Here is a 27,953-nt window from a genome sequence, read left to right as displayed (position 1 = left end):
TCTTACCCTGAGCACTGTCCAGTCAGTACAGTCCATCTTACCCTGAGCACTGTCCAGTCAGTACAGTCCATTCTTACGATAGAGATCCCATGCACTTTGTGTGAGAATTTTACTATTAAACTTATTAAAAACCTTTCTTTCTGCTGGGCACACCTTTAATCCCAGCCCTCAAGAGGAAGAGGCAGGCAGATCTCTGATCTCTGAATTAGAGGCTAGCCTGGTCTATAGAGTGAGTTCCAGGACAGTCAGGGCTACATAGAGAAACCCTGTCTCAAAAGACCAAAAAAGGAAAAAGAGAAAAGTTGTGTGTTAAAAAACCAACAACAAGGGGCTGGAGAGATGGCTCAGCGGTTAAGAGCACTGACTGCTCTTCCAGAGGTCCTGAGTTCAAAATCCCAGCAACCACATGGTGGCTCACAACCATCCGTAATGAGATTGAATGCCCTCTTCTGGTGTGTCTGAAGACAGCTACAGTGTACTCATAAATAAAATAAATAAATTTAAAAAAAAAAACAAAAAAACCAACAACAAGAAGGGCTTTGGCTGGGATCAGGTCCAGGAGCTCACTAGCCCAGAGAGCTCCCACCACTGGGCTTCCCTCACTAGCACACTTCCCAACTCAGTTCCTAAGCGGCACCTGTTGAATGAGGTTCAGGGCTCTCGGGGCTCAGGCCTCTCTCCTCAGACAGTGATCCTATGAGGCTGGCACTCAGGACAGGATGTGTGGGAAATAAGGGCAGAGCATCGGATGGCAGGGGCAAACGTCCCAGGCCTGAAAGAGCTCCCACACATGGTCTAGCACCAGACAGCGGCTCCTGAGGACGCTGGGATATGGCCCTGGCTCAGCAGCACAGAGCCTGCAGGGGCGAACACGAGGCCCTGGGCTCCGTCCCCATTGTTCCTCCTCACTCTTTAAAAAAGCGATGGCTATTGTCACTTTTTTTTTTCCTGTTTTTTTGAGACCGGGTTTCTCTGTGTAGCCCTGGCTGTCCTGGAATCTCTCTGTAGACCAGGCTGGCCTCGAACTCAGAAATCTGCCTATCTCTGCCTCCTGAGTGGTAGGATTAAAGGTGTGCAACATCGGTAATTGGTGGCCGTTGTCATTTTAAGGCCTAGTGCTAGGATGGGGCCATGTGTCTTTTGCGCACCAATCAGGAGCCCTACCTACCACTGGGCCTCTTTCTCACCCATTACAGGTCACTGTTTCAGAGCACTAGGCCTGAGGAGAAACACATGGGCAAACAGATCAGTTTTTCTGGAAACAGGAGACCTCGAGATAATAAAGTCTCTTTGCTTTTAGTCCCTGTAAAAGGCAGCCTGAGATAATCACTGTTAACCAATCAGCTTTCCCTCTGTGTTGTTTTCTTGCTGTTGCCTTCCAAACTCTACTGCTCTGACGAGGGCACTGGTTATAGAGCTGAGGCTGCCCGACTTGACAAAGCACAAGTGCAGCCAGTCAGGTCTGACGTGAGCGCCTGCGGGCTGTCTCCGCCCCGCACAGCCCGAGTGCAGCCAGTCAGGTCTGACGTGAGCGCCTGCGGGCTGTCTCCGCTCCGCACAGCCCGAGCGACCCACCTTTGCAATGATCACCTCCTTCCGCAGGATCTTCATGGCGTAGTAACGGCCAGTGGCCTTCTCCCGAACTAGAATGACTTTGCCGAAGGTGCCCTTGCCGAGGAGCTTGAGATAATCGAAGTCATTCATGGTCTGTGACAGGTAGGGAGAATGCACAGCCTTCGGTATTTAGCACTTGACCCATGGGACAAAATTGTAACAAGCGGAAACCCAAAAGATGCTACAGCTCAAGGGCTTCTAGGTGGTAGGGGACACAAGGCAACTCTGTACGGAAGCTGCAGGCAGGCCCAGGGTCTCCCAGCCTGAGCCTTACAGCTTCTTTAATAGACCCAGAGCAGTTTACCCTGGCACAGTCACTCATCCCAAAGGCACAGGATAGCCCCCCACAGCATCCATAAGGACCCCCTGCTAAATCTGTGTATACTTTGTGTGGAGACCTAGGCAGACAGGCTGCTGCAGCCCAGCCCCTGGCCGCTGGCACCAGCACTTACCACTTTGGCCCGTGCCTTGTTGACAGCCACCTCCATCATCTCAGACGTGGAAGAGTCACTGGGGGAGCCACACTTGTAATCCATGGCATCGTCCCCTGGGCCCCGCTGCTTCAGACTATTGGCGACCATCTGGATAGCCCGCATCCACTCTTCCCTGTAGGACACACACAGGTCCTAAGAATTCCTCCTGGTAGCCACAGCCCCACTGCCCTCAAAGGGCAGATGACCAACCCTTCAGCACTTGTGAGACCCAAGGCTAGCAGAACTGATAGGTCCTGACTAAAACTGTTCAGGCTTGGTCTGCAGAGAAGGCTGCGGCATAAAGACAGATTGTCTCCCTTCTGGGGTACTCTGGCTTGGGGGGAAGGGGAGGTTTGAAGTCAGGACACTGAGACAATCAGAGGAAGGAGAACATCTGTTTGAGGCCTTTGAGACTACGAAGTCACAACCATAGCTACCGTGAACGCTTCGGAGCAAGCGGGAAGCTCAGACTTACAGGCCGCTGATGCTCTGTCAAGAGAGAGCAGAAAGAAAAGGAAGCCTTGAGAGCCAAAGCAGCCAAAGATCTTATGAGGCAAGAGCTGGCCATCAGGACTCCCCACCCCCAGTACCCAGCCAGCCAGGCACGCAGGAGAGAAGCTGCTGGAGCGGAAGTCAGGCCAGCGGATGGGGCTGGCTGGAGGACACGGGAGCTAGCACCGGCCTTCCTGGGTTACAAGTCGCTGTCTTGATTTTTTTTTTTTTTTTTCAAGACAAAGTTTCTCTGTGTAGCCCTGGCTGTCCTGGAACTCACTCTGTAGACCAGGCTAGCCTCGAACTCTCGAACTCAGAAATCCACCTGCCTCTGCCTCCCAAGTGCTGGGATTAAAGGCGTGCGCCACCACCGCCCGGCTGCTGTCTTGATCTTTGCAGATCATTCTTTCTGTGAGGTAGTACAAATCACCAGAGATCACATGTAGGCATGTGGCTGCTTAACACTCAGTTGCCACATCCTCCATTTTTGGTCTGGCATTAACTTCTGTATTTTGCATGTGTATGTCTAGAAAAGGGCCTGTGAACAATGGGAAACAATGCTCACTAACACAAGCGTGTTCACCAAGGGCAGGCAGCTCAGCGAGAGCCAAGAGCCTAGAAGACCCCAGAGCTTCATGACCCCCTCCAGCCCGGGCCTGCACAAGTCTTGCCACTCTGCTAGCAGGAAGACTGCTGGCAAAGTCACACAAAGAGGAACCAATCCCACCCTGCTAGGCTGCTCTGCTGTTTCCATGGGTACCAGGGAGAGCCATGATGCGTCCTAGAGTGCAAACTGACACAGCTGGGACACAGGCCTCACAGTAAACAACTCATCTTAATCCAACAGGGTACTGTCATTTCCTGGTATTATCTACAATGGAATGTCTTCCATAAGGTGGTATGTTGGAATAATGTTTTTGTACACTGTATAAAAATTATCCTTATACTATCAAATGCTGACTTCTGTGCCCGCAGAGGTCTGGCTATAGGCTGGACTTCTGGACTTCGGTATTATGCTTTGGTGAAGCATGTCCTGCCTTGGTATTTTATAAACACTGTTTTCTGTCACCTTATGATTGGTCAAATAAACAGCTAAACGGCTAGCAGCTGGGCTGGAGAGTTAAGGCAGGGCTTCTGGGCTGACAGAAAGGGTTTCAGGTAGGAACCAGATGTGAGGGTGGCCATCGGACATGATGAAGAAGCAGGTGCCAGGATGGGACTAGATGGGCAGGTAATGTGCCATGTGATGGGAAGTAGGCTAGGTCAGTGTTCTTAGGTTAGACCGGCTGAGAATCTGCCCAGCTACAGTGCCTAAAGCTTATAATAAACATAGTAAGTCTCCGTATCATTATTCAGAGCTGGGGTGGGCACAGAACAGGCACGAGAGCGTATGTGGTGAGATGCTCATATGTGCAGCTCAAAGACTGAGATAGGTCTACACAGATTCAGGATGACCTAAAATACCCTACAGGAAGAAACAAGTGTCCAGCAGTGTAGGGGTCAGGCTCAGAGTTAGACAATGGTCTCCTCACACAGGGCTCAGAAGGCACAAACCTCCCTGCAGTAGCTGGTGGGGAGAACGACCCTGGAGCCCTGGTTGACCCTGGTTGACCCTGGATGGGGAACTGGGAAGCAGAGGTCCAGGAGACAGACTGATAAACGCAGGACACCCACTCCCCTCCCCACATCACAAAAGCCTAAACAGACTCAGGTTACATAAACAGTCACTTGGGACGGTGATGGGCTGCGGCTCAGTGGCAGAGGACTTGTCTGGCACGCCCAAGGCACAAACAACAAGCCCAGATGCAAGAAAAACTCATCAAGTTTGCTCCAAGCCTGGTCACTGGACTCTCAAATGACCTGTGGCCTTCCCCAGGGCCACTGGGCAAGAAAGAAAGTTCCTGCTCAGCCCCAGGCTTGCTGAAGCAAGCAGAAGCAAAGCTGTGGGGTTCCTAGTACTGTCAGGAGGTAGCTGCCTTTTACCTGTGAATTACACTTTGTAAGAGACATGTGACTTTCACACCATGCTCTGTGAGACAAGGTGCACAGACAAGTTTTGGCACACTGCTCCTCCCCACCCAAGAGACCAGAGGCCCCCTCAAACCCTTCAAGACAGAGGCTAACATATGCTCTTTGTTTTTTGAGATGCAGTCTTGCTATGGATCCTAGAACTCTTCTTTTGTTTTTTGAGGTAGGGTTCTCTGTGTAGCCCTGGCTGTCCTGGAACTCACTCTGTAGACCAGGCTGGCCTCAAACTCACAGAGATCCACTTGTCTCTGCCTCCTAAGTGCCGAGATTAAAGCCCACTGTCCTGCTCCTGCTTCTTCCCGCTCTTAATGGGACATGCCCCAGAGTCTGTTTGGGTGCTTGGTCGGTATAAAAGGTCCCCATGGCCCCAGAACTCCCCACATCGAGGCCAGTGCACACCCGGGCAGGGCAGTGCTAGCCTCTTCCCTTCCTGAGCGGATGTCTCGAGTGAGCTTGTCTCACTTGGTTTTAACCTGTACCCTCCTTGGATAAGTCACAGCCTCAGACCCAGTCCCTGTATTATATTCTTGTCTTCCAAAACACAGGACTTGGAGGGTGGGGGACAGCAATGACGATGAGGACGACACATGCTGTAGTCTGCTTTATATGACCATAGTTGTATACATGTTTGTTGTTGTTGTTGTTTTTTAAAGATTTATTTATTTATTATATATGAGTACACTATAGCTGTCTTCAGACACACCAGAAGAGGGCATCAGATCTCATTACAGATGGTTGTGAGCTACCATGAGGTTGCTGGGATTTGAACTCAGGACCTCTGGAAGTGCAGTCAGTGCTCTTAACCACTGAGCCATCTCTCCAGCCCACATGTTTGTTTTAAAACGCTGACTTAAACTGGCAAGATGGCTCAAAGGGTAAAGGCTCCTGCCATCAAGCCTGCCTCCTTGATTTCAAACTAGGACTCATACAGGGAAGGAGAGAGACTTCCTCCTGTAAGCTACCCTCCAATACCCACACATGTGCTATGGTGGATGTGTGCTTAAATGTAATTTTTAAAAAGTTTGGTTTTTTTGTTTTTTTTTTTTGTTTTTTGAGACAGGTTTCACTATGTAGCCCCGGCTACCCTGGAACTTTCTAACAGGCCTCAAAATCAGAGAGATCTGCATACCTCTGCCTGCCAGGTGCTGGGTTAAAGGTATGTACTCCCATACCTGACCAAAAAATGTTTTTAAGTACAATTTAGTATTATGATGGTGGACTAAAAATCACACATCTAAGCAGTATGAATACATAAGAGACTGTCATACACAGAGTTTTGTCATAGGCAACATAGACGGCAGAGCAAGCTGCACAGAGCAAGCTGCACATGGGGTTATTGCCCTTGCTGACAGGAAGATAGAATACAACTCAAAGGGCTGCTTCTGGTGAGACTTTCACACCAGCCGGGACAGTGTCTACTCCACATGTTCGTCCCTTCCACCTCTCCCTCCGGCCCTCACAGCTCCAGTCCACAAGGCCCTGGCCTCAGGAAGGTGTGAGGACATGGGCGGGGCCTGATCCAGTGCACACACCTGGTTAGAGCACAAGAGTCTGCACCAGGAGGCAGGCTGTGGTAATAGGCTCTCCCACCTCCTGACCAGCCACCAATCTGTTTCCAACTGGACCAAAGTTACAAGGTTGCAGCACTCAGAATTCTAGAGAAAAAGTGAGGGCCTTGGTCCAGAACACTCCTCAAGGGTTTGCAACATGGTGTCTGGGGCAGAGGGTGCCCCCACCCAAAGCTGGCACTTCAGTGCCTTCCCTCTCCTGAAGAAGACCCAGGGACACCAGGCCCTTTCCAGCCAATAGGCGGTATAAGAAAAATAGCAGTGGTCAATAGCAGTTCCACAGTCACAGAGTCACCCCTGGCTGGTGGGTGTCACACAGCCATTCCCCCCCATGCCAGGGACCCAAGTATCTATGTGAAAGAAGCTGATGACAGCCCAGGCCTCAATTCCTCGCTGGGGCTCAGGAGGATAAAAGGATAATACACCCTTGGGAATGTTCACAGACCAAAGGACACCACTCACAGAGCCCTGGAGTAAAGCAAAGGACACCTCCCCTGGGAAGCTGTGATTGAGGCCACTTTCCAGAAAAGACTTGCTCACTAAACACCACCACTGGCCCTCCCATTACAGAGACAGCTACTGTGACATTCCCTGTAAAGGAGCCCGTGGCTGCATCGGCCTGGGCATCTCCTTTTATAATGGAAAGAATGAGGGACACAGAGGCTGACAGATGCCCACTGACACGCTAACAAGCAGAGAAGGCAACACAGATGAACCAGGCCTTCCTGCCTTGCCTAGGAGCACAGCTCCCCATGAATGGTACTTTCCTGAACCTCTTCATCCTTCACCTGGCTTCTGGAGCCTGGGGAGAGACATCTGAGAAGTTCTGCTTACTCAGGCTAGCACACTGCCCTAGCTGGGGAGTTGTGAGCCAGGCTCGGACCATGTGGCTCTCAACAACGCACCTTCGCCAGACATCTGTCTCCTTCAGAAACTGCAGGTCCTGCTGTGACTGAAAATAGACTCAGTAATGAGGAGCACACTCATCTGGTACACTGCTGACCCTCTCCGAGACCAGGGGGCTACAAGCTCTAGGAAGGCGTGGGGAGTTTGATTCCAGGCTTTTCTAGTCATGTGCTTCATTCGTCTATTAAACCCTGCTGTGCTGGAGCCAAAGCACCACAGACACCTCATATACAAGAGACTGGCCACACTCCAGCACAATTTGATTTGCCCAATCAGTAAGCAGGGCTATAGTTGCCAACCCTACTGAAGCCCTGACTTCTGTTTATAGGACAAACAGAAGCACAGGGAAATAAAGGGCGTAAGAAGAACCATTCAGAACATGAGGTAGTAAACAAAGCATCTAGCTTGTTTCGTCAAGAATATCATTGTCTTGAGGGGAAAAAAAATGGAGACAAGGGAGAACGATGTTAGAATAAGGCAAAGATGCAGTGTGTGCCCAGAGTGAATCCACGTTTACAATAACATTGTCAAGGCTGAGGGGAGGGCTTGGTAGGTGACATACTTGCTGTGTAAGCACAAGAACCTGAGTGCAGATACCCAGCACTGTCATCAAAAGCCAGGCACCTGTACCAGGAACAGAGGGTTACAGAATCAAGGGACAGAGACAGGAGGAGCCTGGGGCTCGCTGGGTTAGTCAGTTGAGCAGAAACAGCAGGCTGCAGGTTCAGTGAGAGTTACTGTCTTACACAGTAGAAACTGGAAGCAGGCACTCTAGAGTGTACCATGTGCACGTACACACACACATGTACATACACACACATACACACACTGAACTAAACAAGAAAAACTCACAAGTATGCATGGATTTACAGAGGGTTCATGCATACGTATTAATTACTGTCTTGGGACCAGAAGTGACTTCTAGCTCTGAGGCTTTTTTTTTTTTTTTTAAGATTTATCTCTTTTATGCTTTTGTAAGACAAACCAGAAGAAGGCATCTTATCCCATTACAGATGGTTGTGAGCTACCATGTGGTTGCTGGGAATTGAACTCAGGACCTCTGGAAGAGCAGTCAGTGCTCTTAACCGCTGAGCCACCTCTCCAGCCCCTAGCTTGGAGTTCTTTATTGTCTGGCTAAACACCTCCCATTGCAGGGACAGCAAATGTCACACTCTGAGTGCTGGTAAAGCAGCCTGTCAGCCTCCCACCAGCCTGGCCGTCTCAATCTTATTCTACACGTGGGGAGGGTGAGGAACAAGGAGGCTGTTCCAAGATCTGAAGCATTCTGAGCACCATGAGGACACAGTGTCCTCAACTTTTGAGAACTCTGGACTTCAGATTAGGGATGAGCATCCTGTACAATCACCTCCAGCACGACAGTGGCATTCTGAATTTTAAAAATTCAGAGAGGTATTAGTAGATGGCTGAGTGAAGTATGAGCAGAAACTCAAAATCTGCCTTTAAATACTATAAAAGAAAGGCAGCAAGGCGGCTCAGAGGTGAAGGTACTTCCCTTTAGATCTGAAAACCGGATTCAAACCATGGAGCCTGCTCTCCTTCCAAGATAATCTCTGACCTCCACATGCACACCACGCCCCCTCCCTCCCTCCCTCCCTCCTCCCCCCTCTCCCCTCTCTCTAGATGTGAGTGGTAAGGGCTGAGCTGTAGAGTCGAGGTGGTTCCTGAGTGTCCTCAAAACGTCTCTCCATCAGAACACACTGTGCTGGGCATGCGTCAAATCCAAAGGAAGCTCCAATTATCCACATTCCAAAAGTCAGAAGAGACAAATGGCTATCTGCGGTACCTACTGGCGTACCAAATGGCACGCTGACCTCAGGGCTCCCTCAGTACCACAAGCACCTGTTATATACTTCAGAGTCCAGGCTAGCTCTTCTCACCTCCTCTCCACCCTAAACTCTCCCAGCTCACAGGCTCCCAAAAGCTACCATTTCTCCTAAACTTGCTCTTTCAGCTACTACCTTGTTCTCCTCTCTTCTCTTCACCTTGCTGGTCCAACGTTTTCTTTGTGCTCTTTTGTGCTACTCACCCCCCACCCCCTGCCATGCAGCACCCCCTTCTGCTCCTGGCTTTTCTCCTGGCCTTGACCTGTCTACTACTCTTCCAGATGCCTCTGGCTGTTCTCCCTCATATCTACAATAACAACCCCCCCCCTTACAGGTGGCACACACCTTTAACCCCAACATTCAGAAGGCATCTCTATGAGTTTCACCTGGTCTACATAGTGACAACCTGGAGGGTAGAGGGGGAAGGGCTGGAAGAAGGGCTGGTTGGTCCCAGCTACCTGGGGAAGGCAAAGAAAGACCCTGAAGCCCAGCAGTGTGAGTCCCAGCATCTAGACTACCTTTTCAGCAGTGTTTCCTGCCTCCCCTTCTGCAGTCCCTACACTCACACTCACACTCAGGCTTCTGTGAACAACACAGTAAGGTCAGCGCCAGCCCTCTCTCTGGAGTGAGGAGCTGAGCCGCCTGCCCCCTTGCCCTGTGTCTCTGGCTGTGTCTTCCTCTGGAATCCAGGGTTTGTTCTCTAGGCCAGGGCCACTCCAGGGGCTTTCTCCCCATCAGCAGAGGGTACCAAGGACAGAAAGAATAAAAAGCCCGACTTTCATCCTGGTCTTAGCAGGGCCCATCCAATCTCTCCACTACTGAGGACAAGTTGTCTTGTAAAAAGCAGGAATCCGATCTCGCTGGCAGTGGTTAGGCCTCTCCCAGGCCTGCCCCAGTGAGTGCCAGGTACTGCGGCCCTGAGGCTTCCTGTTTATCCTCCTCTGAATCTCTTAACAACCTTGTGACAAACCCCAGTTTATTAAGTGCCTGCCAAGCCCTGCAGGATCTCCACTGAGGGCCAAAGCTTTGGCTAGGCTTCCAGCTTTGAGCGCCTCTGCTTCCCCTCTTCCAAATGCAGTCCCTTGATTCTCTGGTAACACAGGACTCCTTGAGGTCCCTGGGACACAGGAGTTGCTTCACCTCCAGGTCTCTGCATATTCTGTTGAGTCCATTTCCCGGACTGTTCTCTTTCCTATTTCAAGATCCAAGCAAGGTCTTAGCCATCCTTCAAGCTCCCCCAACACCCATGAACTAGCATCTATCGGCCCAGGTCTCCTTTTGCTGGTGGTCCATATCTGGTCTCCAGTTTTCAACTGGGTTACACCTCAGCTGGCCTGAGATGAGAATTCAGTTCCCTGTGGTGAGACAAATATATTTTTAACTTGGGGAGATATGCAACAATAATTTCAGTATAGATCGTGGTAGCATCTTGTGATATCGTTTTATGCAGGCTCTAGGACAGTACTGTCCAAGAGGGACAGCTGCAAACACTTGGGAGGCAGAGGAAGAGGATCAAAAGCTGATGACCAGCCTTGGCTACATACCAGTTCAAGGCCAATCTGGGCAACACAAGTTCCCATTAAAAAAGGTGAGGGTGGGTAAGGAAAGTGAACATTCTCTTTCTCCACAGCCAAGCTAAGCAGGCCCAGGCCAGCCTTCTTCAGAGTTCCCATAGGGACAGCAGAGGGTCTGCCTTGTGGACGAGCCAGAGGAGTGGTCCTCAAAGCAAAGTTCAAGAGGACGGAGTAGGAGGAAGAACACTGTCCACACTAGGAAGAAGTGTCTACCACACAGAGACATCAGTGAGAACAGCAGTCCAGCTCCAGTAGGGTAGAGAGAGAAATCGTTGGACAGTTCAGAAAAAAGAACCTCCTCAAGGGCAAACTCATCCACATACAAACGAAACCTACTCCTGCTCAGACAACTGAGAACTGAAGCATTTGACAACATAAGGTTATGGGGGTACTTTTAGACATGCCTGACAGAAAACCTCTCAGTATTAAAAATGTGGACTCCTGTGAGCCTCAGTCTTACCCCTAAGAGTGCATCCTATGTATTAGAACAGAAGCCAAAGGCATACATGTTGTGTTTCCCAGCCACACTTCCTATATGAGCTCAAGGCTGGAAACACATCACCCTAGAACTTGCTGAGTAACTTGGGGGCGCCCGTGTGCTGCTGCTACAATAGAAAGAGCACAGCGGAGCGACCACTGCTCTCCTCAGTTAGAAAGGTTCCCAAACATACCGTTCAGTGAAGGCAGTAAGGTCAGAGAGCTGCAGCTCGGCCTCTGGGACACTGGGTGCCCAGTCTCCACTTGCTCTTCAAGGGCACTGTGCTGGTTTGAGTAGGAATGTCCCCCATAGATTCCTGTACTAAAATGCTTGGCCCATGAGAGAGGCACTATTAGGAGGCGTGGCTTTGTTGGAGGAGGTGTAGCCTTACTGGAGGAAGTGTGTCACTGCAGAGGCGGGCTTTGCGGTCTCCTATGCTCAAGCTCGGCCCCGTCTACACTTCTGCTGCCTGTGGATCAAGATGCAGAACCCTCATCTCCTTCTCCTGCGCCTGCCTGCCTGCAGGCTGCCACGCTTCCTGCCATGATGATAACGGTCTAGACCTCTGAACTGGTAAGCCGGCCCCAATGAAATGTTTTCCTGGATAAGAATTGCTGTGGTCATGGTGTCTCTTCACAGCAATAGAAATCCTAAGACAGGAACAGAGAAACTGCAAGCTGCAGGGTTTGGGGTTCGGGGGTTAGGGCACGGAGAGGAGGTGGCCATTGCTATTCTCTCCCAAGTACTGAGATCACAAGCATACACCACTACACTAGGCTCAAATTCCTTTTTGCAAGACAAGGTTTCAGGTATGCCATGCTGGCCTTGAACTTAATAGCCAAGGGCAAATCTCTTGTCTCCACCTCCCTAGTGACAGGGTTACAGGGATGTGTTACCGTGCCATGCTTACGTAGCACTGGAGGCCTGAAGCCACAGCCTTGTGCACTCTAGGCTAGACTTTTGAGAGGTGAGCTTCCTCTCTGGCCCCCACACTGGTCTTTGTAATTGACTCCCTGGACCAGTGCCCTAGAATCACTGAAAGTGCTTCTGTGGAATACGGCTGGCAAGTCTCAGGGTCATGAGCAGGAAGAACTCCATTTCTTCTCAAGACTCTGATAGGTTCCCCAAGTCTGAAGATATAAGGGGGTGGGGTGAACGGTGTCTTTAAACCAAGCATCCCAGCTCTTCTCAGTTCCAGTTGGAAAGACCCCAAGCCAGAAAGGCTCCAGGTAAAGCATAGCATCCCAGGGGCTGGAGAGGTGGCTCAGCGGTTAAGAGCATGGACTGCTCTTCCAGAGGTCCTGAGTTCAATTCCCAGCACCCACATGGTGGCTCACGACCATCTGCAACGGGATCCGATGTCCTCAGAGCAACAGTGTACTCATATGCGTAACATACATACATACATACATACATAAATCTTTCAAAGAAATCTTTAAAAAAAAACAAGGAGACTAGCAGGCCAAAGGATTCTGTCCACCACCCCCCCTTCATACCAGGGCTGTCCTCCACTCTCAGGACAGCCACACAGAGCACAGACTCACCTCTCATCTGGAGAGTCTACATGGAAGGTCCTCTCGATGACTGTGGTCCACTGCAGGCAGCGTATGACAAAGGTGTTGGGTCGTGGCCTCTCAGTCTTCATCAGCTGGCATTCTGTGGGTACAGGCAAGAAAAGAGTGAGGGGATGGTCCTTCTGACTACAGACCAAGTTCACCACGCCATCTTTTGTTTACCAACCCCTATACAAGATGATGCCAGAAACTGAGATAGTCCTGGCCCTGTCCTCGAGGGTACAGGATGCCACAGTCTCCACCTGCTCTTCAAGGACACAAAGAAACCCCAAGCTGTGGGAAGGACTACACAGATGGGGCACAAGTGACAACGAGGCTTTCACCAGCTCCTCCTCCACACGATTCTTACTTTCTTGGTTTCAGCCCATTCCCACGGTTCCAGAGATGAAACTCAGGGTTTAGTTCATAACAGACAAAGGCTCTGCCACTGAGCGAGGGCTCTAGCTTACTTCTTCTTGTGAAACAGGGTCATATACTAAGTCATTCAGGTTGTCCTTGAACTCACTCTGCAGTCCAGAAAGGCATTTCTGGCTGCCTCAGCCTGCCAAATACAGAAGTCCACCATGTGTTGAAGGTCAAGCGGGCAGCAACAACTCAGGATTCATGACCAGACAGGAAAAGACAGAGACGTTATCTAACCCAGAAGGTAAGGGGAACAAGTTAATAAAACACAGTGGTATGTGCAAGGCCGGCAACAGGAGAAAGAAGCCTCAGATCTAGAGAGGTGCGTCAAGCAGGCCAGGCAGAACCCTGGAAACCACACTGAGGAGTCCAGTCTCTGTCCTTGGGGTCATGGAAGGGATGTGTAGAGACTGAGACAGGTGATTCTTGCTGAAGGCCAGAGACAGCACAGAGAGTTAACCAAGGCTAATGGGCTACACCAGAGCAGGGCAGAGCTGGGGAGGGAAGGGCACTGGGATACCGGGCAGAGAGAGGCATCTAGAGCCAGACCCAGGTCACGGCCTGAGATCTAGGCTTAAACAGGATTGCCTCAGATGGAGACAGGAGAAAGAGAAGATGGCGGGCAAGGGACAGGAAAGTCAGTTTGGGATATGGTGAGGACGGGGGGTCCTTGAGGCTACCCACGGAAAAATTTTCAAGACGCTGCTAGAGCTGGGCTAGCCGATCAATTCAGAAGCTGGAGCAGGTAGCAGAGGCGGCAGGGCCATGGGCACAGGAAGAGAGCTGCCAGAAAAAGGCTTTCTGCAGAAGGGCTGGGCACGAGGCTGCGCTCCAGAGACTGCAAAGCCAGAAGGTGAAGCAGAAGCCGCAGCAAGGCCCTCAGAGGAAATGGACTCTGGGGTAACAGGCACAGGTCATCTATGAAACACTCTCAGCAGCTAGGATAAGAATACGGCATTGGGCTCACAGTAGAGAAGAGACAAGAGCACAAGGGGATTACTGGGCCTGTCAGGCTGGTCAAAAAAATACCAGGGCAGTGGTGGCTCACACCTTTAATTCCAGCAGTCAGGAAACAGAGGCAGCCAGATCTCCATGAGTTTGAGGCCAGCCTGGTCTACAGAGTGAGTTCCATGACAGCCAGGGCTACATCAAGACCCTACCTCAAAAACCACACATACACACAGAGAAAACACCAGGTTAGATCCCACAGAGGGAACTGAGGGCATATGGTAAGCCCTGGAGCAGCTAAGTCAGATGCTAATATCGATTTGGCTAGAGGGACAGAGAGAGGAGGGAGACTGTTGTTGATAGAGCAGACAGGACACCAGCTAGAACCACAGGGCCAAGAAGGGGGAGGACTTCTCACTATCCCCAGAAAGGAAACACCCACTGACAAAGAGCAACAGCAAGAAAGGACAGAAGTCAGATCTGAGGGTGAAAGGCCTAAGACAGGTTCCCACTCAAGCATAACTGTGTCCATTGTGTCCCATGTGTCCCAAACACCTGCCAGCAATGCCGTGAGCTGTGGAACTCCAGCCTGCTGGCCCTGAAACACACCTGCTACAGAGAAATTGTTCAGAGGGGGTAAGGTCTGGTCAGGGGCCTCGGGTCTCTCCTTATAACCAATGAAAGATCCATCACTCTTCAGAAGGAAGTACCGGGGCCTCCAAGTCTTGATGTATTCACCTGAAACAAGGCAGGAGGAGAAAAGGTCAAGGCAAAGTTAAACAGTATCCCAGCAGGCAGGCAGTCCAGGGTGACAATGACTCACAAGGGAACTACATTGGGAAGAGGTAGATGAGGCTCTCCCAAGGGAACCTTGGAGGTGGCACCTGCTGACGCAGGCTGGGGCACTCACTGCACTGGGCCCAAGTGACCCACAGGTCATGCTTGGCAGGAAGTCACCTGCAACAGTCCCCCGGGGCCACACCACCTTAGTATATATGGCAGTAGCAAGCTATCCGTGCCAATATGGACTGTCCTAAGGGATGCCTGGGGTTCAAAACACGAACTGCTCGTGAGGTCCTGCGGCAGCTTGCTGCTTCCACTGCCTTGCCTTAGGGCTGTTGATGAGCCGGGTAGTTTCTTCAGGATTCAACTATGGCTGCCTGGTGTCTGCTTGCTGAAAGGACTGGACTGTGACTGCTGGTTCATGTCTGCTGCCTGCCTGCCTAGAGGACTGTCTGCAGAAATACGATCAGTCGCATTTGGTGTTTGTTAGGAGACTGAACTCCTGATAAAGAAGATCGAGCTCAGCCCCAAAGAACTAATCCTGAGCAGGTCCACTTCCCCCATATCCTAGTAACTTTTTTCTTCCACGGCCTCTGCTGGGTGGTGGGCCAAAGGAGAGCCGCTATTAAAAGTAGGTTGCAAATAATTTATGCCTACAATGATGGGCTACTATTTGGTCAGAATAAGAAATGTCAGCCTGCTGCTCCATTCTGTGGAGTAGCTGAACCATCACTTCTGCCTGAAGCAAAGAAGTCAATCACAAAGGAGCACACACTGAGGGCCATTCTGACTTTCAATATTTCAACTACATGACTGTGAAAGTGACAGGCATTCTGCAAAAAAGCATAGTTCACACTTTGAGTTTTTTTCTTTTGCCAGGCTGGTAGTATTCAGCAGGATTCTCTAAAGTCTGAGACTTTCAGTCAACCCTGTAACTTCAAGAGGACACAACCAAAAGTCTTCCATTCCAGGGTGGCTACACTATGATGCTCATGGAACTTAGGAGTGCCATGCTTCTAATTTATGACATGTTTTCCTAAAATGATGAGAACCTCTCTCTCTCTCTCTCCATCCATCCATCTATCATCTCTATCTATCTATCATCTATCTATCTATCTATCTATCTATCTATCTATCTATCTATCTATCTATCTATCTATCTATCTCTGCCCATTTATATAAAATGTCCAGAATAGCTAACTCTATGAAGATGAAACGTGGATCAGAGATTGCCTGGATTGCCTGGAGACGGGACTGTGAGAGCCAATGTGAGAACGGTGCTTTTAGAACAGAAGCCAGCTGTGAAAACTCACAGTTGCAATCCCAGCACTAGGCAAGCTGAGGCAGAAAAGATTGCTCAAAGTTCCAGGGCTACCCTGGGCTACATAGGGAACTCCAGGGCAGCCTAGTCTAGAGTGAGACCATTAGTCTAAAACTGATTGTAATAATGGCTATACTGAGATGGCAGAAGCAGGAATCTGAGGTCAGCCTGCACACCCCAGGGATAGCTTGTTTCTGTAGAAAGAGGAAAACTGTACACTATGACCAAGTAAATATACACTTCGGCTACCAGCTGGAGCCTCTGTCTTCCAGTCATTTGCTAAATGTCAATCACAAAGGAAAGGAAAAGCTGGGAGGCACCAAGAGTCGCTCTCCAGGCCTTTCAGGAAATGCAGAGTCTCTCCCTTGGCCACGTATATGGGAATATACAAGAAGTGCAGTAGTGTAGACATCAAAGGGATGGATAGTACTCACAGAGGAACAGCTCACAAAAGTTACCATGGCAAAACTGGAAGAGTCTACAATGGCACCCAGCATGCTGTGGGCACTGCTACAAACAAGCAAGCTCAGGGCAGGAGGGTTGCCGGGAGAATTAATGTGGGTATTGAGCATGTGATGCACTCTAAAAGCCAGCTTCCTGAACCGGGTGCAAGAAGATGATCAGAGAAAGAAAGAAGCTAAAGGAAAGGTTCCTGGATTCAGTGGACACACCAACCTGCTCCCTGCCCCCACCTCAAAAGGTCTACACACGGAAAGGAGCCTAAGCGGATGGACTCCCTATCAAGTCGGCTTATTAGATATAAAGATAAGTCAGTATAGTAAAGCAGCTCAGCCTCTTTGACTGACAGAGGAGGTATCTGACGGAGCACAGCGCACCCATCGCCACAGCGGATTCAACGCCCTGGGAACAGAATGGACCAACATGACAAAGGGGGGAAAGCCTATGCAGCTGTCACTGTCCCGAAGCAGAGACTGCAGGTCCCTGAGTCAGGAACAATACGAGGATGTCTGCTTTTACCAATGTTAAGCAAACTTACTATCTGCTCACGATGGACTGACGCTCCAGTCTACAAAGTAGTTGAACTGTCACTTAGGTCTAAGGTCAATCACCTTTTTTTTTTTTGACCAAAAATATAAAAGGCATCCACACTGAAAAGGAAGAAGTACTGAAATGATCTTTATTTGCAGGAAACAAGATCCTATGTAGTAAAACCCACAGAAGAATCCACACAAAGCTGGGACGTAGCCCGGCTGGTACAGCACGTCTAGAATGTAAGAAGCCTGGGTGCCGTCCTCAGCACTACACAGTCCAGCCGTGGGAGATGGAAGCAGGACGAACAGCAGGGCACTATTATCTTCAACCTCACAGGAAGTTCATGGATAACTCTGGCTTACTGAGAATGTGAGATGAAAAAAAAGCCAAACATGGTGGTACATGACTCTATAGTCCCAGCTACTAAACGCTGCGGTAGGAGACTTGTGTGAGGCAAGTATTCAGGCTAGCTTAGGCAACAGAGCAAGATGCAAACAGCAACAATGGGAGAAACAGGAGGATGACAGAGAGGGGAAGGAAAAAAGGCAGGCAGGCAGGCAGGCTGACTAGGTATAGCTGTATAAACCTGTAAGCCCAGCACAGAATAAACCTGTAAGCCCAGCACAGAGGAGGCTGAGACAGGTGGATCACCATGAGCTCAAAGCCAGATGGCGGTGTACCACTGAGCAGGAGTGGCTAAGGCAGTAAGAGGACCAAGCATTACAGATTAATCAGGGCTACATTAACAAGGCCTTACTTCAAAAGCAAAGAAAGCTGGGTGTGACTGTCTACATCTCCCTAGAGTTCAAGGTCATCCTGGGCTACAGTGTGAGGTCCAGGCAAGCCTGGACTGCATAATGAGAGATCTGGTTTTAAAAACAAACAACAGGGCTGGAGAGGTAGCTCAGCAGTTAAGAGCACCATCTGCTCTTCCAGAGGTCCTGAGTTCAAATCCCAGAAACCACATGGTGGCTCACAACCATCTGTAATGAGATCTGATGCCCTCATATGGGTGTCTGAAGACAGCTACTTACATAGAGAAGCCAGTGGGGGCCTGAGTGAGAGGGGCTGGAACAAGAAGGAGAAGGGAAGGGGGAGGAAAATAAAAACAAATGCACAAAAACAAATCCCCAAAATAACTATGAGAGCTAACAGATTATGTTAACACCACACAAGTCAAGAAGGTTTCCATACAACAAACAAACCAAAAAGGTTCGGCAGTTAAAACTGGTTGCTTCTGCAGGACTTGGGTTCAGTTCCCAGCACTCACATGGAGAAATAAAACCAGCAGTAACTCCAGTTCTTAGGATTCAGCACACTCTTCTGGCTTCTGTGGACACCAAGCACACAATGGTGCACTTCTATTCATGCAGGCAAAATACATTTAAAAAGTGTGTGTGTGTGTGTGTGTGTGTGTGTGTGTGTGTAGGTAGGTAGCCAGGGCAACACAGAGAAAGTGTAAACACATACACACACAATTTTGGAGGGCTAGAGAGATGGCTCAGCAATGAAGATCACTGGCTGCTCTTACCAGAGAAGCCAGCTGGACTCCCAGCATCACAGGGCATCACAACGGTCTGAAACTCCAGTCCCAGGGGAGTCTGTGGGCACTGCACGTGAGTGGCACACAGACATGCATGCAGCCAAAATACATATAAAAATAAGGGTTTTGTTTGTTTTTTGTTTTGTTTTCTGAGATAGCTCTAGCTAACCTGGATCTCAATTTACAGACCAGGCTAGGCTCAAATTCAAGAGATGCACCAGCCTCTGCCTTCCAATCGCTGAGATTAAAGGCTGTGCCACCACATACCCAGCTGAATAAAAATACTTTTCAAAAAGAAAGAAAAACTTAAAAATTCTGCACTGATGAGTTTCCTGTAAACATGACACAAGCTAGGGTCATCTGGGAAGGCCAAACCTCAACTGAGAAAATGCCTCCATCAACTCTATGGGTCATGTTTTTAATTAATGATTGATGTAGGAGGCCCGTACCACTGGGGGACCAGCTATGTGACCCCTGGGCAGTTGGTCCTGGGTTGTGTAAAAAAATAGGCTGAGTTGCCGGGCAATGGCAGAGTATGCCTTTAATTCCAGCACTTGGGAGGCGGAGGAGGCAGGCAGATCTCTGAGTTCAAGGCCAGCCTAGTTTATAGAGTGAGTTCCAGGCCAGCCAGAGCTACACAGAGAAACCCTATAGAGATTTGTTAGCACCTAAACCTAGTATGTGATAGGGTTAAGTCTTCCAATTTATGAATACTGGGTGCATTGAGTTTATTTAAGTGTTTAATTTGTCTTGTCAATTTAAAAATGATTATTGTGTGTGTGTGTGTGTGTGTGTGTGTGTGTGTGCGCGCATGATGTGTGTTTGGGTGCACATGCCATGGCACACAGGGAGAGGTCACAGAAAACTTTTCTAGAGTTGGTTCTTTACTTCAACCTTTATGTAGATTATAACGATGGAAATCAGGCCATCAGGCTTGTGTGGCAAGTCCTTTCCCCGGGAAGCCCTGTCTCCGGCCCTCTTAGGTAGTGTAAAGTCTTCCTCTTCCTTGGTTGAATTATCCCTACGTATTTTATTTGTTTACTTGTGTATGCCACCTCGTCTAGTGAAATGCCATTTCTTAAATCCATGAGGCATTGCAAGGGGCACCAGAGCCATTTGTTGAAAAGACTCCCATTTCTCTATTTTAGAACTTGTTACAGAGCTGCAGTAACTGCAACACTGTGGCAAAACCAAACATGCACTGCAGCAGGGCAGACAAAAATCAAACCATTACAAAGTATTTCCAGTCCGTGGATGCACAGGGAGGCCAAGAGCAGCCAGCAGGAAGGCTATTGGGCCAGCTGGACTCCAGTGCACACTATACAACACATACACAAAATTCTATTTTAAATCAATACTTAGTAGAATGCATAGGATTCAATCTTTGTCACCTCAGATTTAGTTGTAAGTGACACCAGAAATCAAAAATAGAGTCATCAAAGCTCCAAATTTCCTGCATGACAGCATACTAAAAGAAAGGAAAAAGACTGTCCAAGAATAGGGCAAAAAAGCCTGTAAGCAATCTCCAGTGAAATAAATGTCTTCTTTTATACAAGCTCAGTGGTCGTGGCATCTCTTCACACAATAAAATCCTGACTAAGACATATACCTATACACTTACTTGGCTAGAAGAAGGAATAAGGGGCTGGAGAGATGGCTCAGTGGTTAAAAGTGCTTCCCACTCTTACAGAGGACTCAGGTAGGGCTCCTAGAACCGGCTCTGGGAAGTTTGCAATCTCCTGTAACTGCAACCCTACAAGGTCTGATACCCTCTTCTGGCCTCCACGGGTACCCACATACATACACATGCATACCTACAGTCAACAGACACACATAAAAAATAAATGTAAGCCGGGCGGCGGTGGCACACGCCTTTCATCCCAGCACTTGGGAGGCAGAGGCAGGCGGATTTCTGAGTTCGAGGCCAGCCTGGTCTACAGAGTGAGTTCCAGGACAGCCAGGACTACACAGAGAAACCCTGTCTCGAAAAAAAAACAAAATAAATAAATAAATGTTAAAAAATAAGGAATGCAGGATTGACACAAGGTATAAGACAGAATAACCACAAAAACACTATGCCTTACTTTAAAACAAACAAACAAACAAACACAAGCAGCAGCAACAAGATACTCTAAAAGCAGCAGCTACAGCTTGGGTGGGGCATGGGGCGCTGAGGACTGTCTTGCTGGTTTTTTATCCAGCCACTGGCATAGGTGAGCTAATGACCCAGGCACTTATCTTCAGTGTTTCATACTTTAACAACAAGAAGCCTACAGAGAAAGGAAAAAAAAAATTCTCACAATCTATACCTTACAGTCAAATGAGAAAACTGAGTCAGAGAGCCTCACTTTCCTGGCAAGACCCATAGGGCTGACTCTCTGGGATGGCTGGCACTAGAATTCAGAGCCCACCCTCTGACCACTATGCTGTCTGCCTCCACACCAGCAGGGGAGACAGAGTGTTCTGCTAAAGGTGGCGGTGATGTGCTACAGTCCAGTAACAAACAGGACCTGGAGGCAGTCACACCCTCCAGTCAGTCAGACCCTCAGACCCTGTTGAGTATGAGGTAGCACACACGCAGGCCAGGCCGTGAGCAGTCAAGTCAAGTTTAACATCAGAGGGCCAGGGACCCACTTTAGCGTTGCAGCCTTGTGCCAAGGCCCCGGCAATCACTGTTGCTGCTAGTGTGCCCTGAGAGCACATGAAAACTCAACAACACAGGCCTGCCTGGCCACAGCCTGAGACCTGACAGACTGGGAACAAGCCAGTAAAATACCAATCATTTTAACCACCAGGAGTGGGAATGGGTTAGCACAGATGCCCTGTTATCGGGTGGCAGCAGAGCCCTCCTTCTACTAGCCAGCACTCAGGTGATCCAGGAGTGCGACTGTGTGTATGCATTGTGTATTCAAGGCAGGGGAGCCAGACAACAGACAAGCACAGGCCAGGAGCCAATTCACCTGAGCCCTTACCACAAAAACAGACATGAGGCCCTACAAGGAGCCAGAGCCAAGACTTGTTTTGTCAGCGACGTCTGACAGACTCCCCACCCCTCAGTAGTCAGCACGCTAGCCACCCCCCCCCACATCCTAACACCTTAACCAAGTAAGCCTAGGGAAACTCCAGCCAAGGGACAGGAGTCCAACAGCCCGGCACACCCTAGCACAGCTGCCATTACAGACAATCCCAATCATTCATTCAGCAGTTGTTTGCTGAACACCTACTATATGTGAAACATTTCTTGAGGCAATGAAGACACCATAGTAAACAAACCACATGAAAATCCTGCCTAAAGGGTGCTGACATCAGACACCTGGATTGTTAACTCATCTTACAGACTCAGAACCAAGCATAGTAGCACATATCTAGAATCCTAGCACTAGGGAGGCTGAGGCAGGAGGATTACTGCAATGCTGATATCAGTCTGTGGTACCAAAGTAAGATCCCATTTCAAAATACCAAGAAAAGACCCAGGACAGATGGCAGAGCTTACCCAGTGTCACATCAAGACGAAGGGGCACAGCCAAGGTCAGAACCTGTCAGGCGTCCATATTTGGATGGCTGCATTTGACAGTCTCAAACTCAGAGCTCAGTCTGAAGGGCTGGGGTGCCCCGAATTCCACCCTGCTGTGAAGGCAGCAGGAAATGGGGTTTCTCCTACTGTTCTGTTGGCCCTAAGCAGCATCCTGTCCCCTGTGACTGCTGGTGTCTGTGGCCAGGGATGGCAAGACAGGTTGACATCACCATCTGTTATTCAAATGGGCCCCTCTCACTCCTCTCAGGATGCCCTGGTTGCCCCATCTACCCACAGGCTGCCTGTGAACCATGGGACTCCCCTGTTCTTCCAGGAAACCACCCCCAACCACCAGATGCAGCACGGCTCCCTGCTGTAAGCCTCACATTCTCCTTCCACTCTTGCTTGACTTTACTCCACAGCACAGGCCACGCCACTACTGGATACAAAGGTCTGCCTGGACACCTCATCTCCTCCAGGATGTGACATGTCACTACAAAAATGGGGTCCCAGCATGGCTGGCTCACCACTGTGTCTCCAGGATCTACAGCAGCTCCCAGTACACAGGAGTCACTCTATGAATTAAGCACTGAGTGAATGCAAGTGTCTGTGGACCAGCCTCCTCTGGCCTAGCACCCTTCCTCCCCAAGAGAAGGTCCCCGAAGGCCAATAGTGACAAAGCCAACTCCTTAGCACATGCTGCTTCTTATCTGTCTTCCAATGTTACATGGCATCTGGTGCAAGGCACAGAGGATCCTGGGCTCTCAAGGTCTAGTCTCTTCTTTATCTCCGACCTCACCAGGGCCTCTGCTTCCTATCACTAAGTCCTGCCTGGACCGCAACATCTCAGGCTTTTGACCACCTGTAAGGATGTGGCTGGCAGGGCTTGTTGAGTCTGCTCTGCCCAGCTTCTACTTCACTCTGCTCCAACTACAGTGTTCCTAGAAACAACAAACACAGGCAAGTCTCGGGGCTTTTGTCCTTTCTGCCCCTCCCTTGGGATGATACCTTCTCCAGGTGATTCTGTAGCTCTTACTCCAGGTACCTTTTCCGGCAGGCTCTGCTCACTGTCACCCCCTCGGAGTGCCTCCCCAGGAGCCTGTCTCTGCTCAGCTCCCTGACTTGACCCACATGGTACTTCTTACCACCTAACATCGTGTGTGTTCATTTACTCTGTTACCACTCCCAGCAGAACATGACCTCTACAAGGCCCCAGAACCTTACAATCAATGACTATTTGACAAATAAATGCTGACTATCACTTGACTGAGTTTTATGTGACTACTCTGTCTAGACCTCAGTTTCTTTACTTAGAAGATAGGGGCACGAATGAGATCGCCAACAAAGATGCAGAGTCTGAAACCTTATCTGGGCTCACTCAGGGTATCCAGCTAGGGTCACAGGGCTGCGTGTGGTACTGGGTGCTAGTGGAGAGCAGGATGTAAGACAGAGATGCACAATCTGCCGAGCAAAGGTGAACCCTTACCACGTTTGTGAAGCCAGCCTTCTTTGATGACAGATACCTCATTCATGGTGGCAGCATTAACACGCTGTCACCTAGCTTGAGAGAGCTCAGGGCAGCAGGACATGCAGAAGGTTCCTCGGCTACAGTACAGTCTACAAGAAACAAGAGAGGAGCCGTGAGGGTGGGAAGGATGTGCCCTACCCCATCCTGGGTTCTGAGGCCGGCCCTTTGGCTCTGTAGCTTGCCAGACAGTGGGTAGAGCCAGAGAGCTGGGGAGAGTTCTTCTCTTGGGGCCCAGAACTGAAGGAGAAACATGGGTTCCTAAAGAGTCAAATATGCCCAGGCTTCACACCAAAGCTCTTTTTTCCTTCCCGCCTATAGCTGGACAGGAAGAAAGCCAGGTAGCCACAGCTCAGCCCTCTGCCTCCCCCAATGCCCCAGCACTGAGGTAACCCAGGATGAATCAGACAGACAGCCCTGAGCACCAGGGTGTGCTCAAAGCCAGCAGCATCTGCCTGCCCCCAAGACTCATGCGTGCACTCATTTGTTTTCAAATCAACCTGCCACATGAAACAAACTACTGCTTCCCCCAAGTACAGGGAGACATGTCACCCCCAACCTCAGTGGCCGCGGTGTTCCCACCTGAAGAGCGATGAAAACTCAAGTTTCAAAAGCTCTGGCAGCCTGGAGGATCCTACTGCACACACACTTGTCTGGGGCCTAGAGTTGTCCTGGGGTTTGACCAAGGTCTTGGTTCTTTCTCCAAGAAGACCTCTGCATCTGTCCTCAGGGACTAACAGCCAACAGACTAACGGACGCCGAAGCTGCTGCTGAGTTTCAAGTTCCCTGAACAGAGGGGAGGAGGCTGCCTGTGGTCAGCTACCAGCTGGGCCCTTACCTGGAAGCCGGGGCCTGGACAGGGGCCATGGAGCCCAAGTGCCTTGTGCCTGCCTCGCCCAGCCCAGGGTTATTTGCGGACAGCAGGTCAGGAGCTACAGAGGCCCCGGAGAAGTGGCAGCTGGCTCTAGGGACAGCATGGGCATCAGCTTTCTCTCGTGCCCCAGGGGAGCGGGTGGGCTGGACACAGTACTGCCTGGCATGTGACAGTGGAAGGCTGCCCAGGCTCTGGGCAAAAGGAAGGGAGGTAAGTGGGAGGAAGCAATGGAAAGGCAGGGTGGCCAAAGACAGGGAGGGCAGGAGGGTGTGAACTTACAAGCTGGACTCCAGGCTAAAAAGGAAACGAAGGGGTGTGGGGCCAAACAGCAACAAGGGCTTCCCCACACAGACCCCAAACACACAAGGGCTCAGAGGCCCTCAGCCCTAAACATCCATCACTGTCAGTCTCTCTCTCCACTCCCTCTCTGAGGTGGCTGACAGGATCCTAGGCCACATCCTCCTGGGGTCTTACCTCCCTGCCCCCAACTCAGTAGCCAAAGAGACCCTCAAAAATGATTCAGTCTTAGCCAAGCATGCTCACTCATGCCTTTGATTCGAGCACTTGCTAGGCAGGGGCAGGCAGATTTCTCTGAGTTGGAGACCAAACTGGTCTACAGAGTGAGTTCCAAGACAGCTAAAACAAACAAACAAACAAACAAACAAACACACACACACTCTGTCCTTCCTCAACTCAAAATTATCCTTGGCAAAAATGCCCAAGTCCTCAGTTTAGCACTCAAGGCTCTACAGACCTGCCTCCACTGTCTCATTCCTGCAACTGCCCCGCACCCTGCACATGCACACACTGTCTGCTCAGGCTGGAGGCCTGCAGCCCTGGCTCCTCCCCACTCAGGCCTCTCCACCTCCACGTTCCTCAGTGTCACTCTGATCCCTCCATCTACATCTGACCTTGTCCTTCCATGTCCACGCCCTCCACAGCTCCCCAGTGCACTTAGGAAACAGAACAAAGCCCCCCTATACCAACCAGGCCACAAGCATGCTTCCTAAACCCAGAAAGCAAGGGCACGCCATCGGGACATCAGGACATCAGGACAGTGACTGCACAGCCCCTCCGGCCTCCCCACTTCTACCTTCTGGATATTCTCCCTCTTTGGGGGCCTCAGAGAAGCAGTGCACGCTCAGGTTTCAATATCCGAAGTTGCACTGAGTACATCTACAGGCCTTTCAGGCAAACTCCTCCTCCACACCCACCAAGACTGTTAAAGTGGGCCAGCCGAGCTCTGACACTGTCAAGCAATGAATGGGCTGATTCTCCACAACAGACTGAAGTGTACAAACACCTGAACTTGGCCCATACCACCAATCTTCCCTGAGTGTGTCCTGGACAGCAGACACTAGAGAACATCACTAACATAGTCATGGGCCTTACAAAACTCACATTCTGAAGAACCACCACTCCCAACACACACACACACACACACACACACACACACACACACACACACACACTCACTCACTCACCCCAATGTCAAGGGGTGGAGAGGTGCTGAGAAGAATATTGAGGAGGAACTAACAGGGAATGGGGCCAGCCATGTTGCTGCACAGTGAATGGCGCGTGGGAGCAAAACCTCAGGAACCAAGGAGTGAACAGAGCAGAACATGAAAAGATGTTCAGACAGGAACGTTGAAAATAGAAAAGCTCTGTGGCGGGGACACAGTGCAGAGGAAACCAGAGACACTGCTCAGGGCCTAGGGCTGAGACCCCAAAAACAAAATCCTAAACTGTGCCCAGGTACAGGCCAGTTGTGAATACTTCCCAGTGAGCTGGGTACGGAACTACAAGCCCAAAGCAATGTTGCCTCTTGAAGCCTCTGAGACCCAGCAACAATTCTAACACCTAGTGTGAACCTCTGCTGGTGTCTAATGCACAGCCCTCCCCACAGCTACTGCTGGTCAAAGCCACGTGAAGGTAGCCAGGTGTAGCTAAGATTGGTCAGGGTTTCAGAGTCTGAGGCCACTGTCAACCTGGTAGTCTTAAGCAGGGCAGGGGAACTCCCAATACCCTATCAGAGGAGCTATAACCTGCCCGAGTGAGAACAGACTCAGCGAAGGGAAGCCGTTTACCTTGGGTCTCTCAGCTGAGGGGTAGGGGCCCTGGCCACAGCTCCACACGCCAGAGCCACTTTTTACAGTCTCGTTTCAGCAACTAAGAAGTCAGCGCAGCTCAGGCAGTCAAGAGCAGGGGGAGGAACTGGAAGATCCCCTGCGTCCTGCCTGGCTCCAGCCGTCCTCCCACTAAGGGTGGCGCCTCAGCCGAGGTGTCTGTGACGCAGTCCTGTGGTGATGAAATTCCAGGCAGCACAGCCAAGCAGATGGCCTGTTCACTGAGGAGCTGCAGGCTGAGGACACTCAAAAGGGGGACAGAGACCTGCCTGTGGAACTCAAGAACACATGGAGACCTGTCCTGACTGCCCTTCTGCACCACACACAAGCAGGGAGCCACTGTGTCTCCATCACGCACTAGCTGCTGCTTCCCAGAACATCCACATTTGAGTGTGCCAGAGGGCCAGGGCAGGGACTGTAGCTGCTGACTAAACACATGCCACCTGGGGGGCAAGATGAACAGAACAGGGTCCCTCACAGAAAAGGATGCCTAAATCAAAACCACAAATCTCCTGAGTTATGAAGAGACTCAAGCTCCCACTCTGCCTGGGAGAGCTAAACCTCAAAAACTCACAGTGCTAAGTGTAGCCTGCTGTAGGAACGCAAAATAGTGAGGTCTTCATAAAACTTATCAGCAATAATTAACTGTCAGTATTTGGCTACCTAAACCCAGTGGTTTCCCAGTAGCCACGCTTTCCTGCAGGATTTCTATGGCAGATGTTCCTCTGAGCATATGAACATTTTTCACACCACCAACTTTTATCAACATGCTCTTGTAAGCAGTGGACCAGCTAACAGCAGACGACAGCTACTGAAAACATAGATCCACTCCCCCTACCCCTGAATTCCCACAAGCAGATACTGTCAATGACAGGCTAGTTGTCTGAATTTTCTTTGTGAGCAGTTCCTCCTCTAAGAGGTTAGGCCTGGATCAGCAGTAGGTGACAGAATTTAGAACAAAATGGGGCAGGGGCTTTCACTGTGACTGTCTCAGCAGGATCCTGAGGTGTCAGGAAGGAGCTCCCCATTAACGCTGCCATTGGGAAGTACAGATCCCTGCCACCCTTCTGTCTCTGAGTCCATCTGTGAGTCTGGCAGGGAAACCAGGCCACTGAGGGGGTGAGAGGCTGCAGCCACCTGCAGAGGGTAACTGAGCTCGTTCTGAGCTGTTTCTGGCACCAGACCTTGCTCTACGTATGTTCATTTCATGGATTTCTTTTGCTTTCCAGAAATGGGTACCAAAGCTAGAGTCTTGTGCATACTAGGCGAGCTCTCTATCGACAAGCCATATCCTAAACCATCTTTTTAACTCTTAAAGGCATGGTCTCAAGTTACCTACAGTGGCCTAGAACTTATTCTATAGCCCAAAAAGG

The 27,953-nt window shown here is 50.1% G+C and overlaps 1 protein-coding gene across 1 annotated transcript in view; it reads right to left on the bottom strand.

Annotated features, from left to right (window-relative positions):
* Akt2 (AKT serine/threonine kinase 2) overlaps positions 1 to 27,953 on the bottom strand; it is a 50,094-nt gene that overhangs the window by 8,917 nt on the left and 13,224 nt on the right. The window contains exons 2-6 of the mRNA XM_028781595.1: positions 23,542 to 23,672; positions 14,511 to 14,639; positions 12,522 to 12,633; positions 2,067 to 2,220; positions 1,576 to 1,707 (exon numbers count right to left, since the gene is read on the bottom strand). Of these exons, the coding sequence (XP_028637428.1) occupies positions 1,576 to 1,707; positions 2,067 to 2,220; positions 12,522 to 12,633; positions 14,511 to 14,639; positions 23,542 to 23,587 (573 nt within the window). The 5' untranslated portion in view covers positions 23,588 to 23,672. The remainder of the gene's footprint in view (positions 1 to 1,575; positions 1,708 to 2,066; positions 2,221 to 12,521; positions 12,634 to 14,510; positions 14,640 to 23,541; positions 23,673 to 27,953) is intronic.

This window comes from Grammomys surdaster, unplaced genomic scaffold (assembly GCF_004785775.1).
Source record: "Grammomys surdaster isolate TR1022 unplaced genomic scaffold, NIH_TR_1.0 485, whole genome shotgun sequence".
In the NCBI taxonomy this organism is placed as follows: Eukaryota; Metazoa; Chordata; class Mammalia; order Rodentia; family Muridae; genus Grammomys; species Grammomys surdaster.
Note: the sequence above shows the minus strand (reverse complement) of the source record. Positions and strands in the feature narration are given on the sequence as shown.